The sequence below is a fragment of the Lynx canadensis genome, chromosome C2 (assembly GCF_007474595.2).
Source record: "Lynx canadensis isolate LIC74 chromosome C2, mLynCan4.pri.v2, whole genome shotgun sequence".
In the NCBI taxonomy this organism is placed as follows: Eukaryota; Metazoa; Chordata; class Mammalia; order Carnivora; family Felidae; genus Lynx; species Lynx canadensis.
In genome coordinates, this window is record NC_044311.2 from 109,042,951 (window position 1) to 109,067,798 (window position 24,848).

At 35.3% G+C, this 24,848-nt stretch overlaps 1 protein-coding gene across 1 annotated transcript in view; it reads right to left on the reverse strand.

Annotated features, from left to right (window-relative positions):
• Positions 1-1,887: 1,887 nt before the first annotated feature.
• ZPLD1 (zona pellucida like domain containing 1) overlaps positions 1,888-24,848 on the reverse strand; it is a 42,747-nt gene continuing 19,786 nt past the window's right edge. The window contains exons 4-10 of the mRNA XM_032594605.1: positions 24,579-24,651; positions 19,908-20,005; positions 18,509-18,589; positions 9,689-9,860; positions 8,268-8,376; positions 2,883-2,912; positions 1,888-2,477 (exon numbers count right to left, since the gene is read on the reverse strand). Of these exons, the coding sequence (XP_032450496.1) occupies positions 2,302-2,477; positions 2,883-2,912; positions 8,268-8,376; positions 9,689-9,860; positions 18,509-18,589; positions 19,908-20,005; positions 24,579-24,651 (739 nt within the window). The 3' untranslated portion in view covers positions 1,888-2,301. The remainder of the gene's footprint in view (positions 2,478-2,882; positions 2,913-8,267; positions 8,377-9,688; positions 9,861-18,508; positions 18,590-19,907; positions 20,006-24,578; positions 24,652-24,848) is intronic.

Consider the following 24,848-nt stretch of genomic DNA (forward strand, 5'->3'; position numbering starts at 1 on the left):
AAAAGTAATGTGAGATGTAAGTTGCTTGCAAAATGATGTGTCCATTATTGAGTTTTTAAAAGTGGTGTATGGAATGTAAAAGGGCAACACCTGAAACAGCAGCCATCCCTAAAGCACAAAAATCAAACTGACAAACTGGTTTCAATGATAGTATTCTGTGCACAGGATTTAATACTCAGATTAATGGCAATTCACTTACAGTATCTGAAATAGATTTACTAGACTATTTTAGCACTACTCATGTACACATATAAGGTCACATAAGTAGCATGCATGGTCCATACATTTTTTTCTGTAGGAGTTTTCCCTTTAAAGTAGAAAATAAATTTTTACACAGATCAAAGTTCAGAATGGTCACTTCAAAGTGATCTTGAAGAAACAAAGGGAAGAGGAGATTGCTTTTTTAAGTGTTAGACCTTTTCATATTGATTAAATTATCTGAAGACTTTCCAGATCCCATTTCACTTTGTGTCTATACCTTGAAAGAGAAAGTTGAGGCAATCTGATAACTAATTATTATAATATAAACACTTCTGGTCTGTTGAGGCAATTGGAGACAAGATGTATTTTGATTTGATGATTGATTTAATTACTAATTTTAGAGCATAGGTACTTCATTTGAAACAAATTTAAAATTGTATAGTGATTTGCATATAATATAGTAAATTAAGTCGTGAATAATGGGTCACAAATGTTGAACAGAAATTAGTCTCTACAGCAGTTGTTATGGTTAACATAGCACTTGTAGTAGCCACACATGCTAGGTTTTTAAATTATTATTTTTTTAATGTTTATTTATTTTTGAGAGAGAGACAGAACACAAGCGGGGGAGGGGCAGAGAGAGAGGGAGACACAGAATCTGAAGCAGTCCCCAGGCTCTGAGTTGTCCGCACAGAGCCCAACGTGGGGCTCGAACTCACAGACTGCGAGATCATGACCTGAGCCGAAGTTGGATGCTCACCTGACTGAGCCACCCAGGCGCCCCCACACATGCGAGGTTTTGATGCCCGTCACTGAATTGTTCTATTCAGTTGTGTGAATAGACCAAACAAAGAAAAGGATGATTTTTTGCTAAGAACAGAGGCTGCTTAATACGTGGCTTTTAAACATTTTTTTGAAAAACTGACAAAGGATCACAACCTCTTGCAGTTTACTATTACAGGAAAATACTGTTTATTCCATGGCCATCATGACACGTTCAAGAAGACACCTAAAAAGTAGGGCTCTTCCAGATTATTTGCTTTGCTAGCATCAGAAATTTGTGGGAAAGGGACATTTTTTTTTCATACAGACTCAACAATGTTCTGCAAAACACACTTACCCTGTTTACTCTTTGTCATAGGGACAAAAGGAAACTAGGTTGCTAAAAACCCCATGGGAACATTATGCTTATGTGTGGGGACAATGTCCACTCCCACAACTATGGTTTGTTTTCCCATGCAATGGCTCTTGAATGAAGAATGATCTCTGCAGCTGCCTCACTGCTGGAAGCACAGCTGCAAATGCAGCTGACTTGTTTACCTGGGAGGAAAGTGAACTTGTGCTGACGTTCTCAGTGAACCAGGAGAAAACTGAGCACAGCCACTCCCATGTAAATGAATAATGACCTAGGGTCACTTGGTTTCCTTTAGAGGTTAACAACTATTTTTACATTCTGCTACACAAATAGGTGCTCCAGGTTAAGACACATTTCCTGAGTTTGTTTGTTTGTTTGTTTGTTTTTTAAATGAATGTCATCAGACATGGAAATCAGCCAAAAACTCAGGTCACAGAAAGAGTAATTAAATCTCAGGTGTCCAAATCGACCAGTCCAATTAAAACATATCCCCAAGCTGGAATTATCTGGAATAAAAAAAACAAATAAAAAAAGTAACTTTCAATTTAGGACCACATAAACAATCTAAATGCCAGCACACTGGGTATAAATGCTTAGGGGGAAAAATGTAACAAATGTATATTTTTTCTATGCCCACCTTTTATCTCTATAACAATGAATTATCAAAAGAAAATTGAAATAAAATGAAATATGACTGATCCTGTAAGATCTGAGTCCTGAATATGGTTGGCTTGTTGTCATTCTACCCATTGGTGCCATACAAATAGGGCTGACCACATACTTACGCGACGAGAACAATACCACCCAAATTCTTTCACTATCGTCATGCTGACGAACTACACTGTGAAATCTATCAAACCTACAAATATCAAATGCTGGCTGGCATTCAATTTGGATGAAAACACTGACTGCAGTAACACAGGGTATAGTCAGTGAGTCCTCCTGAGAGAAGGGACCTGTTAAAGTCAGTCAAAGACTGGGTTTCTTATGCCATTCAACACCAAACTGGTGGGTGCCTTCCTGTATAGAAGGGCCAGTGAGCACAGGAGAAGGGAAAAGCTCATCACTCCCAGGATGACCATTCCTGATATCAGTGCACTGGTGATGGCATTCAGCTGGAAGGGAGGTTCCCTTGGAGAACCTGCAAGCACAACACAAACAGTGGGAAGGTCCACTGTCAGATTTATCTCACTTCATCCCAATTTATACCTGCAAAACATCTGTCATTACGATCTTGCAAAGTAACAGCATGACAATGATTCATGCTACAATCTATTTGACTATAATTCAATCCAATATATGGGTTAGAAGTCAGGTATCCCCTGAGCAGTCAAAAACAAAATCATCTATAAAATGCTATAAAAATTGACCAACAGGTCACATATGAGTCCAGAAATCCTCAGTGAACTATTATTTAAAATATAAAAACTTGTAAAACCAGAACTCAATACATTTCATCGTTTAGAGTTGTGCAACTGATCATCAAAAAATACTTAAAAATTTTTAAAATCATACTTTTATTTTCAATATATGTTTGTTATCTTACCAAGCTGTGAATTGTTGGTTGGAGTCTCATCTGGAGGAGAAAAGAAAAAGGAAAGCAATATTGTATCTTTAAATATTTACCTAGGTTTATTATAATTATGTGATTACTTTTTACCTACATGTGCCCTTCCCTTCACCCACAAGCCTCATGGGTAAGGCAATAATGAGAATCTTCCGAAACAATTCTGTTTTCACATTTTCTGTTTCACGTGTCCAAGATTTTATTATCTATCCATTCCCCAGGCCCACACCCTGCCACTGCCCCGGGGCATACAAGGAGAATCACAAAATATACTGTACTATATTTTTTCTTGCCAACTTTGCTTCATCATTATCTCTTTAGTCAGGTTAGTGGGGGCAGTAATTGTTAACAGCTATTACAATTTTTATAGCCCTATAACTTGCCATTTGTTATTCTGTTCTACAGAAGTATTCATTATTTAGTGCCACTTTATTTTAAGCATTGCCAATTTGCCCACCATAATCTGCAAAAACATCATTTTAAGTTCCAAGAAGATAAATTCACACTTGATAACTAAATGAAAGGAAAACATGACTCCTAACCTTGAGTTGTAGGGTTTTTTTTTTTTTGTATCTGTTATGTAAAAGATCAAAGCTGTTGATTTTTTACTCATCTCTGGCAAACATAATAATAGATGGAATGAATGCATTCACCTGGCTTCCCAACTTGTGTTACCCATTTTGTAATCATATAGCCATTAACCCCTGATCCTGTACAATGTAGTGGATTTCATTTCTGTCCTTAAACATTTGGGTGCGTATGTGTCTGTGGGTGTCCGTTATTTGAACCATAAAATGTGTGCCGTTGCCGGTTTGATTTTGGAGGATAAATATTATTACAATGAACATGTGTGTAATTCCAGAAAGTTTACAAAGTGCTGTTTCATATGTCATCACATTTTGTCCTCATAACAGCCATATGGTTTAGATATTATTGCTGCCCCCATTTTACAGAAGAAGAATCTTCCATCTGTCACAGCCTCTGTGATAAGGTAAGCATATGTTTAAATAAAATTTCAATTTCAGAATCCTTTTCCTAAAATCATATAAAGTAGCCAAGTATGGAGAATATTTTTAGTTATAAAGATGAATAACTCAGGCCATATGAAACCCCAAGATTAGTATTTGAAACAATTGATTGAAAGAACCTGGTGTGATATTTATAAGCTATCTGAAGCCATTTCTTTTAAGACATATGAGTCTTGGCATAAATGATGATTCTGCTGTTGAGTCTGAAGTGCAATGCCCTGAATTAATAGAATTCTCATTTATAGCATTCTTTAGAATGGTGCAGTGTACCACTATAGGACAAAAGGGGGGGGCAGCATAAATTTTCATAATAGGGACACCCTTAGGAAAACTAGGAAAACCCTAATCTCCAACCCACACTACTTTATAAAGACATTGTTTCTCATGGAAATGGATAAAATGAATGAATTGTGAACAATTCTCCCAAAATATATGCATGCTCCCTTTCCAAGACAAGCTGCCTCACTGAAACATGGAAGAGAATATATAATGATCTAAAATTCCTTTTTCAAAGATATTCATTGTTTATAAATCACACTTACTTGCTTTTAATTTTTTTTTAAAGAATAGAGAGCTCCATCCTCCTATGTGTCCCAAGTTAGGTGACCAAGTTAGGTGATCCTAGGACTGGATGCCCCTACTATTTTCTGCATCCTGAAGTTAATAAAAGAAGTCAGGATATCCTCCTTCTCTCCCACATTACCACCAACACTTCCGGAAGAATAATAAATATCCCAGGTGCCACTCGTGAGGACTGGGCTGTGGACAAAATCTTCACCTGAGACAAAATGTCAAATGAGTCCTACCAGCTACAGGTTCCAAGATGCTGAAAAACCAAAAGCATCCTACCTCTGGCAGATGACTAAAATCAAAGCATGTAATATTTGAATATTATTCGGAATTGTATTCAATAGTGGATAAAGCTATCTGGTTGCTGTTTCCACTATCCATCAATTTCCCATCTACTGAAGTTTGATCTAGCTCCAAAATGGAGGTAGACATTTTCCAGGAGATTTTTTTTCAACACAAACTCTGTTTTTTTTTTCTCTCACACCCATTTGGTCTTACCATATACATATATGCTAAAAGAAACATCCTGGAGTTAAAACAGATTGGAGTACTAAACTTGGTGGACTCTTCAAAAAACATACAGCTAGCTGAGGACCCACAGGAAGAAAGTGAGGGCAGCAATACCACAGCTGTTTGAAAGCCAGAAGTGGAAGATAAATTGTTTTTCTCTGCTTTTCTCTCATATAAGTAGTAGAAATAAATGGAAAAAGTAAATATCAGTGTAAGATATATACAGAATAAATATTTTTCCTTTCTTAGCACAAGCAAACTATTTTTTTAATCTTCAACTACCTTTGTGGTAAAGTGGACCACATATTTCAAATTTAGAACCTCCAAATTTTGTACCTTCCATTGTGTTATGTTTGTTAATAGTCTATCTCTACCTTTGAATGCTAAGATACCTGAGAGCAAAGACTGTGGCCTGTTCTCTGGGGGTATTCCCAGTTCCTAGCAGAGTGCCTGTCCCATGTGGAGGCTTGAATGAATTATTAACTCCCCATAAAACTCAATGACACAAGTTGAATAGCTTGGCTTGGACTTCCCCATCAGAATTTATGTAATAAAACAATTAGGTACTACTGTGTTCCAGTGCTTGCACTTGTGAATTTCCAGAATTGTTCCCCATGATAAGCATTTCCCTACCGAATAATTTTAGCACATGGGGATGTAAAATAAGGACACTTCAGGAATTTTGAAGATTTTAAACTTTGAAAAGATGTGAATATTTTCCTAAATCAACCAACAAAAGGATTAACAATGTTAAGTAAGTATAAGCAGAATGTCTGATTCATTAAAACAAAAGTATTGTGCTTTAACAACTTATTAAACCTGACATAAGTCAGTTGTCTAGGGGAAAGGAGTGGTTCAATGAGTAAACAAAGCAAAAATCCCCAAGTACCAGAGAGCTTTGAAGAGAGCAAATCAAGCCTGAAATTGGACTTGTCTATATAAAACCCGCCACAGGATCTAGAGAGATAAATTCTAGCTGACCTAAGTTAAAAATGAGGTGAAACTGAGAAAAGAAGGTAGCCCTGGTCATTAAGCTAGACATGAAGTTCACATAGGATTTTCCTGTGGATGAATATGGCTTGATTTCTGAGTTCTGTGTTTATATAGAATTTAAAATAATATTTTTTGCTTGGATACCATAAGTATCATAATGTGAACACGGTCATATATGGCCCTCTAGACAGTGAGGCCACCACGATTGCCCTCAAATGAGCACCGTCCTACGGCCATTTATCAAAATTATAAAAAATAAATCCACAGAGAGTGACAGAGGAATGAAGGGCATCTGGCAGGTTTGAACATGATCCTTTGGGGGCTTTGCCAATGAAGAGACCAGGGTGACTAAGACAAAACTATTCTGTGAGAAAATGAATATTATCCTTAAGGTGGAAATAGGTTGAAATTGGAAGAGAAGAAATCCAGACACGATATCAGAGACATTGTGATCAAGGCATTAACTCTTTGAGGTTTTATCATAGATAGTTTGGGCAACTGAATATGGTTTAGGTGAAACCTACCAAACCTGTCTAGCTGTTAGCTATGGTAGAATTAGACACTTCTACTCGGTAATCTTTACTGGGACTTGGGAGCCTTAGAAACATTCGTCTTTATAAGAACGTATCTTACACTAACAAATTATTTAAACTTTGTAATATTTAAATTTGTTTTGGCCCAGGTAAGAAGGAAGCAAGGAGGCTAATAAAGAGGAAAAGCCATTTACTCAACATGGGCAGAGAAATGTCGCTTTCAAGATTTTTTTTTCTTCTACAAAACTAACACTAGATATGTTCCATAGAAATAAAAACATTTCTTATTGTGCCTTCCCAAAAGCATTCCTAATTATTGGCAACAAGAGTTGAGTTTCCATGTAGTGTAATTCTATGAACTATTTCTGACAGCTAGATAAGAATTGGGCCTTTCATAAACCACAAACCAGTCATTTTCAAACCATTGAAAACACATACCAAACCTCAGAGAGTGTAGACCAAGTTTGAAATTTCATATTTAATAAATTTCTGTATTATTTTTAAAAACCTATTAGCTTGTTTTTAAATAATGCTCTTCACAAACCAGAGGAGTAAATAATTCAAGAAATTGTCTAAACTTTTTAGGCCAAAACCTTATTTTCCTTAATTACCTATTTCACACAAAACTTTCTTTTCACTGTGGAACAGGATGCATGGGAGAAAAAGTAAAAATAATCTAACTGAAATACAGTAATAGCCTTATGGCTTATATAAAATTGAGAAACAATGACTAGAATATAATCCAAACCAGAATTCTTCTTTTTTTAAAGACAAATTTAGAGCTATAGAGTTAGAAATTTAAAGGCAACTTCTTCAAACCCCTCATTTTAAAGATGAAAAAACACTTGCCCCAAGAAATGGCATACAATTCCACATCACATAGCTTGTTTAGACAAAAGCTGGAGCTAGAACCAGTTTTTCTGACTTAAGTTTGTGTTGTTTACACTGCATGTCTGTTTTATCCAATTGATTCCAAATGTCCCTGGGTTCACGCTGACTTAAAGCAGTATTCCTCTGGAGAGTGTGTACACAAATACTTGTATACATGAGAATATATGTGTATAAACAGTTGTGGCTATTAGATTCATGACCATGGCAGAGTGCACTAGAAGGGATGTGTAATATTCAGGATCTGGGAAGAAACAAATGGTACTAAAATTGGGCATTTTAAGAAAAGATTAATGGGACTATTTATACAGATGTAGGAAATTCACAAGAGAAAGTCAAGAAGTTCCCTGGCCTATGGGTTAAAGGGAGGGTTTCTAGTTCTGTAGAAAAGTTGGCTGGGAGGAGTTATGCAGACACTTCCATCTGCTGATAGCACTACCTACTAGCCAAGCCCAACCAAAGACTGGATGGCAAAACAGCAGATGAGTGCAATTCACGCAGGCCAGTCTTCAGGGGTAGGGAGAATGAAAAATGTCCAGCATCGTATACTTGTATACTTGTGTGTGTGTGTGTGTGTGTGTGTGTGTGTGTGCGCGCGCGCGCGCACGCTAGCGCGTGCATGCGCATGTGTAAAAAGGCCAATATTGTAAAGCCAATATTGCCCTTTGTGTGAAAGTTGAGTAAACAGGAAACTACTGTGAAATTGAAGTTGCTTAGCAGTTTATCTTATTTCACAGTTAATTAGTGCTGTTTAGAAACCACTCTGAGTTCTCCTTAGAAGCCAAGTAATAAGCCATTTTGGAACAGTCTATTATTATACACAAAAGCAGGAGCGTTCTTACCACTCCGAGTAATGATGGGACCAGCAGAAAGGACTGCATTTCCAGACGTGCTCTGGGGGCTCCAAGTGGTCCTCCTCCCTGCATCCCTCCTTTCTCTGTGGCCGCAAATCTGAGGTGTTAATGAAAACAAATGAAATTCCACACCGGCACAAAATTGGTTCTTTATGGCCATTTGGAAAGCAGATTCTTTTGGAAGAGATACCACATGTTTAATTTTATTCATTTACTTCTGTGCATTTATTTAATTACTTTGCATATAACTGCTACAATGTTTCTTTTTCTGGCTTGGGCCACATTTCTTATTTCCTCCTGTTATAATTGTGCTTTGCCTCATTAATTTACATAGCTCAATGGTTCTCCTGAAAAAGAGCTGTGTTTATCAAAGTTTTGTACTTTTATATCTCTCAAGCCTTTAATAAATCTTTCCCTGAATTGTTGGTCAGCACAGAGACAAGATAATGTGGATTCTCCATTTAACCCCATCTGATATTGCTAGTTAGGATGAAAGCAATCAATTGTGAAGAAATGCCTGAATTTGAGCATAAATAAAAACATATTAAAGCTATTTCAAATAAAAAATGTGCTTGCATTTTTTCAGGTTAATATTGATGTGACCTCAGGGGGCCTGCCAGAAATAGATTTTTTTTTTTAATTCACTAGTAAATGGATCTGTATTTTAATGATGGCTGTATGCAATTAAGATCCTCACCTTTTAGAACTTCTAACTTGTAATCCAAGGGATTTCTGGCCATCAGGGCCAAATCTACCTTTCCAGTGCTAGCCCTGTGCACCTTCCCAGGTTTTCCAATCATCCTCTATTCTGCTCCATGACTTTACTGAAGGCCTGGTAGTTCCCTGATTACTCTGTCTTATATGTCTGTGACTTTGGTCAATCTTTGGCATGGAGGGTCTCTCACTCTTGATTTTGCCCCTTTGTGATTCATCCATCTTCAAATCACACTTTGGGTTTTATATCTTCCATCAGACTTCCCAATCTGTCCTGTTCTATCTCTCTCACAAAAGCAAATACTGTCTCCTACTACAACCTATATGTACAATCTGCCTTTGCACCATAACATTTTTGTCTTATTTTCTTCCACTACTGTCTCCTGGTCCTCAAAGATAAGCTAAATGAGTTCAGAAAATCATGCACACATGGCTGTATTCCCAGTATTATGTGTGGCACAAAGTAGGCATTCAATAGATCTTTACTGGATGAATAAATAAATAAATCCTACTTCAAACTGACCCAAAATAGGCATTCAGTAGATCTTTACTGGATGAATAAGTAAATAAATCCTACTTCAAACTGTTTGACCCAATGCATATCCGCTTTCCATATAGAAATTAGTTCTTAACATTTGATAACCCTTCAGCTTAGATCAATTTGACAATTTAGAATAAAGTTGCTAAAAACATACTGGCATAAGGAAGGGGCAGTCATCAGCTCTGCAGAGCTTGGTAACACAGTGCAGGAAGACGGTGGACATTTTCTGATTCTTGTGTTTCACAAATCGGAACACTTCAAAGGAAAACCGGCCTTGCTGGCTTCTGCCATTTTCAATGACAGTGGTCTGAGGATCTTTGTCGCAGCTATATTTTAGGGAATGTGAAAACAGGATATTACTGGAAATTACCAGCCCGCTGAAAATTATAAATTAATTTCTGCAGTATTAAGAGCTAACAAAATCATGCCATGTAACAGATATTTAATAAGAGCATAAGCTAACTCAACAAATATGCCAAGAGTGACCTAGATCAGAAAATTTAAACAGATCAATTTCTGATTATAATAGTACCATCAAATTTTAGAGGGATTATACTTTCATAAGTTTCAAAAATCCAAACAGAATAAAAGGTATATAGTGAAAAGTCTCCCTCCCATGATTGCCCTTGTCCACACCATTCCACACACATATTCGAATCTGCCAGAGGTGATCTCACTTGTTACTGCATCCTCCCAGGGTATATACATTTAAAGCTAAAGTAATGAATTCTTATTGTTTCCTCCTTCTTACAAAAAACAGAAGCACACTATCCACATTGTTTTGTACCTTCCCTTTTTAAAAATTTAGCACAGTATTTTAGACATTATGAATGTATAAAATGTAAATGCACATTTATAAATATGAATATTTAGCAAGCTACCTCATTCTTTTTGCACACTGTGTAGTATTCCATCACACACATGTACCAGCATTTATTTAATCAGGTACCTATTTAAGTACCTTTGCATTGTTTTGAATCTTTTGCTTTTTACAAAGTAATAATGCATAGCCTTATAATACAGTATTTTGTTTTTTGGGTTTTTTTAAATATGAAATTTGTTGTCAAATTGCTTTCCATACAACACCCAGAGCTCATCCCAACAGGTGCCCTCCTCAATTCCCATCACCCACCCTCCCCTCCCTCCCACCCCCCCATCAACCCTCAGTTTGTTCTCAGTTTTCAAGAGTCTCTTATGGTTTGGCTCCCTCCCTCTATAACCTATTTTTTCCCTTCCCCTCCCCCATGGTCTTCTGTTAAGTTTCTCAGGATCCAAATAAGAGTGAAATATAATACAGTATTTTGAACATAAGCAGGTTATCTGTACAATGTATCTATAGGGCCATTTAATAGATGCTGCCACATTGCCCTCTATAAATATTGTTGTATTTTGTACTTCCCAAGTAATATATAAAGAAACTCCTTATTTCCCCAGAACTATATCAACAAAGTATATGTAAAAATTTCTGGATTATTTGCTCTTGGGTAAGAAAAAGACACTATCACCATATAATTTTCATTTGCATCTTTGCCAGTGGAAATGACTATGCGCATCCTTTCATACATATTAGAGCCAACTACATTTCTTTATCTGAAAATTGTTTATGTCCTTTGCCCAAATTTCTATTTTGTTGTTGGTCTTTTCTTCCTGATTCTTCTAAGTTCTTTATGTGTGAGGAAGACTAGCTCCCGGCTGGTTATCTAAGTTGCAATTGTTTTACTTTGTTGCTTAGCCCGTGTGTGTGTGTGTGTGTGTGTGTGTGTGTTCATACACACACAGAAGCTTTGTTTTTGTGTTAAATTTTCAACATTTTATTGTATGGCTTTTAGTAAGGCATATCTTACCTTATTGTGCTCACTTTATTGTGCTTGCAGAGACCGTGGTTCTTACGAGTTAAAGGTTGGTGCCAACCCCGCACCAAGCAGGTCTGTCGGTGCCATTTTTGCAATAGCATTTGCTCACTTTATGTCTCCATGTCACATTTTGGTAATTCTCACACTATTTCAAACTTTTTCATTGTTATTATATTTGTTATGCTGATCTGTGATGTTACTATTGTAATTGTTTTGGGGCCCCCCCAAACTGTGTCCCTTTAAGACAGTGAACTTAACTGGTAAGTGTGTGCTCTGACTGTTCACCCACTGGTTGTTCCCCAACTTCCCCCTCCTCCTTGTCTCTCTCCTTCTCCTCAGGCCTCCGTATTCCCTGAGACACAATAATGTTGAAATTAGGCCACTTAATAACCCTACAATGACCTCTAATTATTCAAGTGAAAAGAAGAGTCACACATCTCTCATTTTAAATCAAAAGCCAGAAATGATTTAGCTTAATGAGGAAGTCATGATGAAAGCCTAGACAGACTGAAAGCTAGGCCTCTGTGACAAACAGCCAAGTTGTGAAAGCAAAGGAAAAGTTCTTGAAGGAAATTAAAAGTGCTAACCCAGTGAACACATGAATAATAGGAAAGTGAAGCAGTCTTACTGCTGATATGAAGAAAGTTTTAGTGGTCTGGAGAGAAGATCTAACCAGCCACAACATTCCTTTAAGCCAAAAGCTAATCCAGAACAAGGCCCCCTCTACAATTCTGTGAAGGCTGAAAGAGGTAAAGAAGATGAAGAAAAGTTTGAAATTCACAGAGGTTGGTTCATGAGGTTTAAAGAAAGAAGCTGACTCCATAACATAAAAGATAAATCAGCAACTGCTGACACAGAAACTGCAGCAAGTTATCCAGAAGTTAACACAACATCCATGCTGCAGCCCATGAATCAAGGAATAATTTTGACTTTCAAGTTTCATTATTTAAGAAATACATTTTGCAAGGCTAGAGGTGCCGTAGATAGTAATTCCTCTGATGGATCTGGTCAAAGTAAATTGAAATCCTGGAAAGGGTTCACCATTCTAGATGCCATTAAGAAGAGGTCAAAATAGAAACATGACAGAATTTGGAAGAAATTGATTCCAACCCTCATGGATGACTTTGAGGGGTTCAAGACATCCACAGAGGAAGTGACTACAGATGTTGTGGAAATAGCAAGAGAACTAGAATTAGAAGTGGAGCCTCAAGATGTGACTGAATTGCCGCAAGCTCATGATAAAACCCGAATGGATGGGGAGTTGCTTATTATGGATGAGCAAAGAAAGTGGTTTCTTGAGATGGATACTACTCCTGCTGAAGATGCTGTGAAGATTATTGAAATGACAACAAAGGATTTTCCATAAAGTCAGTTGATAAAACAGCAGCAGAGAATTTCTACTGTGGGTAAAATGCGGACAAAATCAAACAGTATGGCATGCTACAGAGAAATCATTTATGAAAGGAACATTCAATCACCGTGGTAAATTTCATTGTTGTCTTATTTTAAGAAATTGCCGCAGCCATCCCAGCCTTCGGCAACCACCACCCTGGTTAGTCAGCAGACGTCAACATCGAGGTAAGACCTTTCACCAGCGAAAAGATTACAACTCACTGAAAGCTCAGATGATGATTGGCCTTTTTTAGCAATAAAGTATATTTTAACTTTACATTGTAAATTTGTACACTGTTTTGGGTATAATGATATTGCATACCTAAAAGACTGTAGTATAGTATAAACATAACTTTATATTCACTGGGAAATCAAAAAATTCATTACCAATATTTATTTCACTGGGTGATCTGGAACCAAACCCTCAACATCTCCAAGGTATATCTGTATTTGGGCCACATATAGATTTTCCTTACACCAAAGTTGTTTTGTTTGTTTCTTTGTTTGTTTAAATTTTAGTTAGTAACATACAGTGCAATATTGGTTCCAGAATTCAGTGATTCATCACTTACATACAACACCCAGTGCTCATCACAAGTGCACTCCTTAATACCCATCACCCATCTAGCCCATGTCCCATCCATCTCCCTCCATCAAAGTTTTAAAAATATTTCTTATGTTAATATGGTTTTTTTCTACCACTTTTAAAACTGTATTTTTTACATTCAAATTAATAATCTATTTAAAGTCTTTGTGGTGTATTGAGTGAACTATAGATCCAATGCAATATTTTCTTCATGGTTACCCACTTTGCAGCACTGTTTTTAAAATCTTTTTATCTCACTGATTTGTGATATCACAGTCTATCATATTGTAAACTCCCATATGTTTTGGATCTATTTCTGAACTCAATAAAATATTCTAATTTTTGTGTACGTGACTAATCTTGCATAATATCACATTCCTTTAATAATTTTAGAGCTATTATTAAGTATAATATCTGTTAGGGCTACACCCTTTATTTAGCCATTGGAATATCCTGCCTAATAAAAATTTTGTCTTTTCAAAGTGTTTTATAAGTGGAATCATGCCCTATGTAACCTTTTGTGATTTGATTTTTTACTTACTGTAATTATCTAGCGATACACCTATGTTATATATACCTATAATCCATTCTTTTTCATTTAGAAGTAGCATTTCATGACATTGATGCACCACAGTTAATTATTTACTCATTGAAGAATATTATTTTCTTCCAGTTTTTGGCTAATGAAAATAAAGCTGCTATTAATATTTGTGCACACATTTTTGTATGTGTGAGCCTCTTACATCAACTTCATTATCACTGAGAAAAATGTCCAGAAATGTAATTGCTAGATTGTAGGGTGGTTGCATATTTAGTTTTCTTGTTGGTGTATTTTTAAGTTCTAAATTTTCCATTTGTCTCTTCCTTATGTCTTCCATTTCTGTTCAGAGACTTCCCATTTCATTGTTATTTTTCCATTTGTTATAAGCATGTTTGCTATTGTCTGTTAAAGCTTTTTATAATGACTGCTTTAGTCTTTTGTAGATAATTCTAAACTCTCCATCACATTTATTTTTGTTCTTTTTCCATTTATTTTGAGGTCTTCCTGATTGTTGCTGTGTCAAGTGATTTTTACTGAACGTTGGGGTTTGGACTATTAGTTATGAGACTCAGGATTTTATATAAACCTTATATTTTAGCTGACTTCCTTTTCCAACACTTCATCAAGGAAGGAGGGATGCTGTGTCATTACTACCAGATAGGAGTAGAATTCCAGACTTCCCCTTGGCCTTTCTTGACACCCAAGGAGCAGGGATCCTGTTAATTCTGGATAGAGTGAGAGTTTCTACTCTCCACTGGACCTCCACTGATATATCCCTGACTACATAGGGTAGGAGTGGCCTCCACCAACACCACAAGGACTATGGCCTTGTTACTGTGGCATTGTAGTAAATGGCCTGACTTTCCACTAGGATTCCTCTGATGTCAACCCAATAGGACATGTAAGGGTATCTCATTATTGCCAGGGGGGAGAAGTACAGAAACCCCACTCCACCTTCTCTGAAATCATCCCATATGGGATATTGGGACACCTTGTTACTGACAAGGGTAGAAATTTGGCTCGCCACTCAGTCTTTGCTAGCGTGGGTGGGGATGTGGTATTAGACTAGAATAGTACAATTATTGTGTAAAAGCTTTCTGTCTTACTAAGCTACTCCTTTCCTAGTCTTTTGTATTGAGAGGACAGGCTTTGTCATTCATTCATTCATTCATTCATTCAAACGGGTTTATCACCCATTCATTTATTTATATCTGTAGCCATTGATATATCTGAGTTCCTGACTTCTTCAGCTCTAAGTGTGGGATATAAAAGGCAAAAAGAAAACCATAATTCATTAGGTCTTAGAGTCCCTAGCTGATCTAACCTTATCTCTATATTTTTTTTATTATTCTTATACTTGTTTTGTATATAATATTCAGAGTTTAAATATATATACTTGTTTTGTATATAATATTCAGAGCTTACACACACACACACACACACACACACTTAGGAGGAATAGGCAAAACTATATCTACTCAATCTTCCCAGGAATTTTTATTAAAAAAGAGAATATAAGTTTTTCTTTTTTCTTACTTGTTTACTTCCCTTCTCTTTCCTTCCCTTTTCTTCCATTCCTTTCCTTGCCCTTGTCTCTTCTCTTCACCATCTACTCTTCCACTCTTTTGTCTTGCCTTGTTCTTTCTCTCCTCTTCTTGTCCTTCTCTATTTTCCCATTTCAGTTATTCTTTTTTTTCTAACTTTTGACTTCCTTCACCCATTTCTCCCACCCCCAAGTCCCCACATCTGGCAACCACTAATCTGTTCCCTGTGTCTATGATATCCATGAGGGTTCTTTTCCCATATGATATCCATTCACAATTTCTTTATCCATTCATCTATCATTGGACACAGGTTTCCATGTTTTGGCTATTGTAAATAATGCTCCAATGAACACGGAGGTGTATAAATCACAGGTATGAGGTGATATCTCTATTATAGTATTGATTTGCATTTCCTTGATTATTGGTGGTATTGAAGATATTTTCAGGTACCTGTTGATAATCTCTATGTCTTCTTTGGAAAATATCTATTCATATCTTCTGCCCATTTTTAAATAAGATTGTCTGGTTTTTTGCTATTGAGTTATATGAGTTCTTTATATATTTTAGATATTAGCCCCTCATCAGATACATGTTTTGCAAATATTTTCTCCTATTCAGTAGATTGCCTTTTCATTTTGTTGATGATTTTCTTTGCTGTGCAGAAGCTTCTTAGTTTGATGTAATCCCACTTGTTCAATTCTGCTTTTGTTGCTTTATGGTTACTTTTAATTAAAAAAAATAATGTTGCAGTGTTTAATTGCAAATCTTATCTTTTTCATGGCAATGGCTTTCCAGTGAGTTTAATTAATCTTTAAAATTTTTTCTCAGCTATTTTTTACATTTTTCTGGTAGTATACTGGAACACTGTAAGCAGTATCTTCACTTGCTTACCACTCACATTTGAAAGTGTTGGATTTCCCTAGATTTGTCATTTTCCGGGACTCTTTGGGCAATGTGGAATGGTAGTGACCTCTCTCATGGATTTCCTCAATGCAAGGTTCTCCCACTTTTGTTTTACAATGGCCAACAAGTTTCCACTGAATGTGGCATAATTGTGTAGTTGAGTTTTCTCTGCCTTTCTGAACTTAAAGATATTCAAGAATTCTACGATCAGCCCCATGTTCTTCAGGTTCATTCACAAGCCTATTCCAAGACCCTTATCTTCCCAGGTGAATCCTCCACTCTTTAGAAGATGTACTTTTCCTGATACTTTCTGAGATCCGCCACTTCTGAGGTTCTAGTCATTCTCTATCCCTTCATTCTCCATATTCCCCAGGGCTGTTGGCTTGTTGGGCCTCAACCCTGTTCCTAGCAACTCCCACTCCCAGCAGTACCCTCTCCTTCTGTTGCACATTTCTCCTGGCTGTTTCTGAAATCTGCCACTACCAGGACCGCTCAACACTGACTTTTCCTCCCCGCTTTTCCCACCACCTCTCCCCACAGAACTTCCTGCAGGCCTCCCTCTGCACCATTTGCTCTTGATCTTAATTGTTTTTATTATCACTCACACCTATCTGGGGATTTCTTAGTTTTCTTTTCCACCTAGTTTCACTGCAACTGACATCTGAGAGACTCATTTAGTAACTATTTCATTCTCTATAGTTTCTAATAAGAACACTGAAAAGATTCAGCATGAAGCCATAGTCATACTAGAAGTCTGACGATCACATTCCAGATTATCACTATGTGATCATTATAGAAATTTTGGAAAATAAGAAAAACATCAAAACAAAATGACTCACAATCCTCCTATGCATAAATAACCACTGGGAGCCTGTTGATGGATTCCCTTACAGTCTTTTCTATCATATATTATACAAATGAGGTCCATTGTACATAAAACTGTATATGCTGATTATTTCACTTCATATTTCAATTCATGTAAAATTTAAAGAGCCACATTATTTCCACGCATAAAAATACCACAAAGACAGAAAGGGAGGAGATAGAATAGGACCAATCTTTTTTTTCTGTTTTATAAATAACTTTATATAAATTAATGTCTGTGTGAGTTCCCAAATTACTAGTTCTCCACAATCCACTTAGTCATTTCCTTTCCTCATTGCTGAATAGCCTTCATTGCTCCCGAGTTTTACTATTTTAAATATCACTGATAAAACATAAAATCATAAATATTTTAGAGTATGTTTCAAACCTGTAGATACAGAATCAAAGAATATAAAATCTTTTAAGGTTTTGATATATACTGACATGTTTTTCCCAAAAATGTTGCCTAAATTAACAGTTCCAGCAATAGGATATAAGAGTATCAGTTTGACCTAGTCTCTGGACATCATCTTAACCTTGATTAGCTGATAAAGCATAATCTTTTGGTTCCCATCATATTACTCCCATAATGTGTTAATAAGCAGCAGTGATCTGAGCCAACTGCATTTTGTAAGCATGATTAGAAGCCATTGCTTGACTCTCAAGTCTGTTCTGCTGTCAGATAAAAATGCTGAAAGGAAACTGGGATGATTGAATGCTTTTATGATCAATGTCCCCTTTCCCCAAATGTAGATTACATTCACTCTATCATTGTCTATTGGAGAATGAAGTTGAAGTTATTGGCTCTGTTAAAAAAAGGAGTAGTAGGCTATATCATACTTTCATTTAAATACTGATAAATGAAGAAAAGCATTTTGGGGTCTAAATTATCTGGACCATTACTTTAATTTTACTCTCTTTTGACATATGATGAGACAGTCTAGCTGTGGGTAAATAGTACCTCCCACTGCCTTTCTCTTATTGCCAATAATATCCTAACCATGCTTTTTCTAAGACAGTGAAATATTCCCACATGTCCTAAACATGAATAAAACATCTTTGATGGACCTAACTTACTTGCAATTCTCATTCAACAATAGCTTTATCAGCATTTTGTGTTGAAAACTCTTCTCAACTTTTATCCTTCCAGCTTTATAAGGACTAAAAGATCAAAATATAAAACTTTACATTTAAAAGCTATAGAAGTGCCCTACAATTATTTGTTTATATAACTTGGAGTTTTGATTTCAATTATCTACAATTGGATCTTTGCTCTCAATACAAGACTTACCTAAGGAAGAGATCATATCGAACATCATCATTTGGGTTCCCTGATGGGGTTGTGTAGCAATAATCCATTAAGACATTCCATCTGCAGAAAGAAGTAAGCATAATATAGAGTCAGAATCTCCTTTTGGGTATTAGTTACTAATCCTAGGGAAGTAAATATTGACAAATGCCTCACCCCCACAAAATAGAACTATGTTTTTGTTAGTTATTTCAGAGGCTTCTTGTTTATTGAAACATTCTCCTAAGCTCAAGATGTTTAAAAATCTGCAGCAAATTGCCATCCTGCATCAAGTGAAGTTAAGGCTAATATCACACACACACACACACACACCACAGTACACACACACACACACACACACACACACACAAATTGTGTAAAAAACAACTGGTCAAAGTGAGAAGAAACAAAACCTAAAAGCAAGCTTTATAGATACTTCTATGTTCACTGTACACAGCAATATTCTGTTTCTGGAAGTTACTAACCCTAACAAATGACAGAGGATATTATAATATCACATACAGCAAGGAGTTTGGTACATAAATTATACACTGAAAATTATGCCAGAATCAGTGGGGATGAGAGTAGGAGTCCATGAATGACACTGTGGTAGGTAAAAGAAAACCATGAGGCAAATACATAATCTTCCCCCATATGGCTACACTGTGCCTAGATTTATACATTACTTCATTCCAACTCTGATGTTATAAAAATTACTAGCCTATGGGAAGTAAATGCCAATCATTTTTTAAATCCTGAATTTGATAAGATGATTTCAGGATGTAAAGTTTATATTATATGTGATAATGTTACATGTGATAATGTTATTATAGGGTAGGATTGAATCTTCAGCTTTTGAATTCCCTTTCAATTTTGATCATTCTGGTTTATCTAAAACTTGGTCATATGAAGCTTGATCGCTTTGGGGTTTTTTACAGAGATGTTTCTGAGGATCATTTTATATAATTCTGGCCCAGATCATAATGGGGAGAGTTCCTCTGTTTTTTAATACATTTTTATTGAATAGTAACATACACACTGAAAAGCGCATAAATCACCAGTGTTCATGAAATGACTACATCTGACCCATCATCTTTCCGATGAAAGAATAGAACATTGTGGTATCCCACAGGTTACCCTATTCCAATAGGTCTGCCTATTCCCTCTTCCAGTAACTCCCCCTCCTTCTTTATGGGAAGACTTGTTATTTCCCAATTAATGACACAAAATAAGTGTCCCTATTCATCTTTGTAATTTGCTATTTCTATTTATTAGCATTCCTAAATGGTGTGACAATGGCAGCATTATTTAAATTAAAAATGAATGAGCTAACTTTATGATTCATAAGGCTTTGTGCAGTCAAAACGTTTTAACCAACAACAACTAAAGAGTTTGAAAATACCTGCCATCCAGATTAGTGGCTTGTACAGCTGCAAACACTTTGGTTTTCAAAGGTAATCCTATACTTGGGATAATTAACTGCTGACTGTAGGTTGAATCCTAATGATGAAAAAAATAAGAAATTAATTCATCATTGTCTTCCCAACAACAGCACATTTACCACTTAAAACCATAATACCATATAAAAAAGGGGGCAAATCACCATAAAACTACAGAATTAACCCCAAAAATGATCTAGTTAATCCTCTAGTTTCTTGGCAGAACTGTTCTTAAACCACATCCAAGTAACAAATTCATTTCCATACATAAATCCTTTTGTTTCCATAGCTTATCGTATATGGTGGTTAATGTTCTGTGTATTTAAACCGCATTCAGTGATTAATAGTCAGTGTTTAATATTTAATTTGTTTAATAATCAGTTGTTAATATTCAGTTTATTTAAATGAATACTTCATTTATTTAAATTAAATTAGTGGCTGTTATGCAGTTTCTCATCTACTTTAAGCCCTTTCCCATTGGGGTTGTAGGTCCTTATGCTCTTGATAATCTCTCATTTGCCCCAAATCACTTATCTGGCAATTGGAAAGTACCAAAATTTAATTGAAAACCAAAAAAGAGACCAATGAGTCCTCCAAGTTGCCAAAATGCATGCCACAATATTTCCTTCATAAATTCCTTGATAGTTACTTATAGAAAGGTGTCTCAGGACTTCACTTCTATCTTTTTCCTCTTCGTGTATAGCAATTCTAGAGAGCTTATTTATACCATGCCCCAATTTACAGTATTAAAGCAATAGGTCAGAAACTGAGATGTGACAGCTTTAATTTGATAATACAGAAAAACAGAAAAAAATTGTAAGATGCAAAGAAGAAAACGAAAAGAAAAGAATTTCTAAAAATGTAAACTGTAAAATCAATTGGCATGGAAGCAAATTGCTTCTCCCAAATTTAGTAACCTTGAATCTATTTTTCAGCAAAGGAAAAATGTTAATGTTCATTATGAAATTTCAAAGTCATCAAGCAAAGGCAAAATACAGAGCATATTCTGTTTAAGAAGGCTGGGAAGAAAGCAACAGGTTTTGAATTTTTAAAATTACAAATTTTTAAAATTATAGTATGAATGCTTTACTCTTGAAAAGGTTGCACTCGTGTGAAACATCTCATTCCCAAATACAGCCAGATAAATGAGGGAATATATGTCGTACTTCTCTCTATCATAAATGATAATAGCTCCTCTAACCATTTCCAATAGATACTTTTATTTATCTTTCCTGTTCTCTTTAAAAACTTCTCCAAGTATTCCACACCTCATTAAATATATAGATCCTTATTTTATTTTTTAAAGGTTTTATTTTTAAGTAATCTCTACACCCATCTTGGGGCTGGAACTCACAACTCCAAGAGCAAGAGTTGTATGCTCTACCGACTGGGTCCGCCAGGGGCCGCCAGAGATTATATACTTGCCTCAGTAGTGTCTTGAAGAACGTTGACTTTGTTAGAATTATTATACTGCTAAGTCATTTGCAAATGAATCAACAAATATTTCCTTCTAAAATTGCTTCTAAAAGGTAATGTTTTTACCTTACTTTTTTTTCCTTTATTTTGTATAGTTTTTTTTTACTCTTATTATATTGTCCCTAAAATCAATTATATTTATTTTAGATTTTTTTCTTCAACTTTGAAAAGGCATTCATATTACTGTAACACTATTTCAGGTTTACTCTTTCTTTATCCTCTCAGAAGACACTAACATTTAGATACAATTCAAATTCACAAAGTCATCTTTGCTTTCCACAGAGAAGAAAACCGATACATTTATATTACACAAAAATAAGGCCACAGTTCAACTTGAAATAATCCACATAGATGGAAACTGAATAGTCAATAAAATTATTTTATAAATTATTAATATAAAAATTATTTTTTATAAATAAAATTTTCCTAAGTACATTTACTGGGTGCCAGAATACATAGATATGAACAATTGCACCGAACTAGATATAAGTTTTCCTTTCCAAATAACTAATCAGAGAATGAGAGTAGTAGGTATTAAATGTAACTTTTCATCATTCAAAAACTGCATGTGAAATAGGAAGATTTGGCCACAAATGCTTGTGTAATGATATGTAACTTGAAACGCTGCAATAAAATTACACTTGGACAGCTAAATGTTAGTGTTTCAAACAAATAATAAATATGATTTTGGATCAATTAGTGAAAGTAAACCAAATTTTTTTTTCTCATGTAAATTACTAGGGCTTTTTTTTCTCATGATTACAATATAATTGACTATATTACCTATAATGTATTTTTCATCTTTGTCACTTATTTATAACTGGAAGCATGTATAAATTACTAGTTTGGTAGTGCCCTGTAACATGACAAAATATTATGACCATGTCATGTTAAAAACAAAGTAGTCTTTGGCAGTGAAACTCTTCTATATGTTATAGTAATGATGGGTATAAGTCATCATGAATTTGTCAAAACTCACAAAATACACAGGAAGAGTGAAACTCAATGTAAACTATACATTTCAGTTAATGCATCAATATGGGTTCATCAATTATAACAAATATACCCCCAAATTCAAGGTGTAAATAATAGAGGAAATTGTGTACAGGCACAAGAAGTCTGTGGGAACTCTCTACTTTCAGATCAGTTTTTCTGTAAACCAAAAACTGCTGTAAAAAATGGTCTGTTAATTAAAAAACATAATTTGTGGAGAAATTGTTCAATTTTATTATTTATTTCATTGTCTGGTAAATAACTTTTAAAATTCAATTTAACTTTTTAATTCCAACATTAATGATACCTTTATTGCAAACTGGTTAAAAATGAGATGTGTCTGCTTTGTTTTCTGAAATATTTTTCCACATCCTATTCTCATCAGAGATCTTAAGATGTTAAGTCTTGTCAAATAAAAAGCATAGACATCAAAAAAAATGAGATGTTTTGACACTACCTAGTTCATTTATAGTCTGATATCAAACAATTGGTTGCCTTTTTTACCATAGAATTATAATCTTAAGGTTATCACCAAATTATAGGCTTTTATTTAGCATTAAGATGCTAGCTAGAAAGTTTTGGGGGCACCTGGGTGGCTCAGACAGTTAAGCATCTGACTTCGACTCAGGTCATGATCTCAGGATTTGTGAGTTCGAGCCCCGCGTCAGGCTCTGTGCTGACAGCTCAGAGCGCGGAGCCTGCTTCGGATTCCGTGTCTCCCTCTCTTTCTGCCCCTCCCCCACTCTCAAAAATAAATAAACATTAAAAATTTATTAAAAAGATGCTAGAAAGTTTTTGAAGGATTATGTCTAGTTAACAATAGAGGAATACTATTTCTAATGATAAAAGAAGGACCCTCACAGCAAAGCTCTCAACAAATCCACACTTCTAAAGTTTTATTTTCTGCTTTTCCAGTAAGGGAATAGTTTAATTTTACACACAAAAAATAATGGTGTCATTAAATACCATTTGGGCATGTTTTTTACTTTTTTAAAATCAGGAATTTTCATCTTTGTTTCACTCAAAAATAACCAATAATACTGAACCCAAACCAGTCACCTCAATTCTACCTCAGGGAGCTTACATGTATAAATCAGCAGATAGGAACTTCCCAATTTAAAAATACTGCTCAAAACAATAATAAATATCTGTTCATATTGGGAATGAATACTGGCACATATTTGCTGAGCATTATAGAACCAAGTAAGTTGGCAGTTTCTCCTTGCAGAGGAAAGTTTAGAAATGACAGAAAGGCCATCTTCATTCCAATACATTTTAATTTGTTGTTTAGAACTCAGTGGTGTCAGACTACAAACTTATAAACATGATCTTTTAAATGCCTTTGGAAAATGTCCTACTACAATATTTATAGCTCATTATATTCAAAGTATAAAGCACTGACTTTTAAATCAGTTGCATGAATTATAACTCAGTGCCATGATGACATGAATAATAATGTAAAAATCAGATTCATAATTTACCAAAATGTTGGTTGATAGATTGAAAAATTGATATTTAAATCAGGCATTTAAAATGTATGAATAAAAATTTTTAATCAACATGAAAATATCATTTGGGGGATTAATGTTAGAGTTATAAATAGAAATCCATGTATTTTTTACGTTTTCCTGCCACTGTCGATATTTACATGACAAGAGTTTAGACAATACTATGTAGTCAACCCAAACTATTTCAAATGTGACAGAATTGTCATCAGCCAAAATCCATTTTGAAAATATTAACACATTCATCACCAAGCGTGCCCTCAAGAGAAGTAGCATTTGGACTTTTCCTATCTTTTTATCACAAAAATATTACTGCTAACATCTTGACCCTGACTATGGCTAAACACACACACATACACATACACACACACATGCAAATAAATATATACATATAAATGTAGATAGACACTTGGAATAACTATGTAGAATCACATTTACAAAATAAAATCTAAGTCATTTATCAACTTTTAGAAAGCAATGGAGTTTTTAGTATACCTTTATCACTAGGATATATAAAAATGGTAGTAAAGGTGGATAAATGTTACCAAAGTATAACGGGGTTAATGTGGCCTTTGGTAGATTTTGATATAAAATCCATCCACATAAATGGCTCCTCAGTATGATGAAAGAGAACATAACATCCGTCACCCATCAACTTACATTATAAAGGAGCAGGTTCAAAGTGCTGACAAATGTACCATTGTTCTCTCTCACAGAAATAGCAGCTGAGGACCTAAAACAGATTTAGAAAAAGGAAAGCATTGATAGATTTTAAATTAAAAGTTTCAGTAATACCTTAATATTAGATTTAAGGCACTAAAACTCTTGAGTAAGCTTGACAAACTTTTACCTAGGTCTGGAGTAGGCACACGATTTAAATCATTGAACGTATCAAAAAGCAAAAGAGACCAAATAAAGACAAGCTGTTCT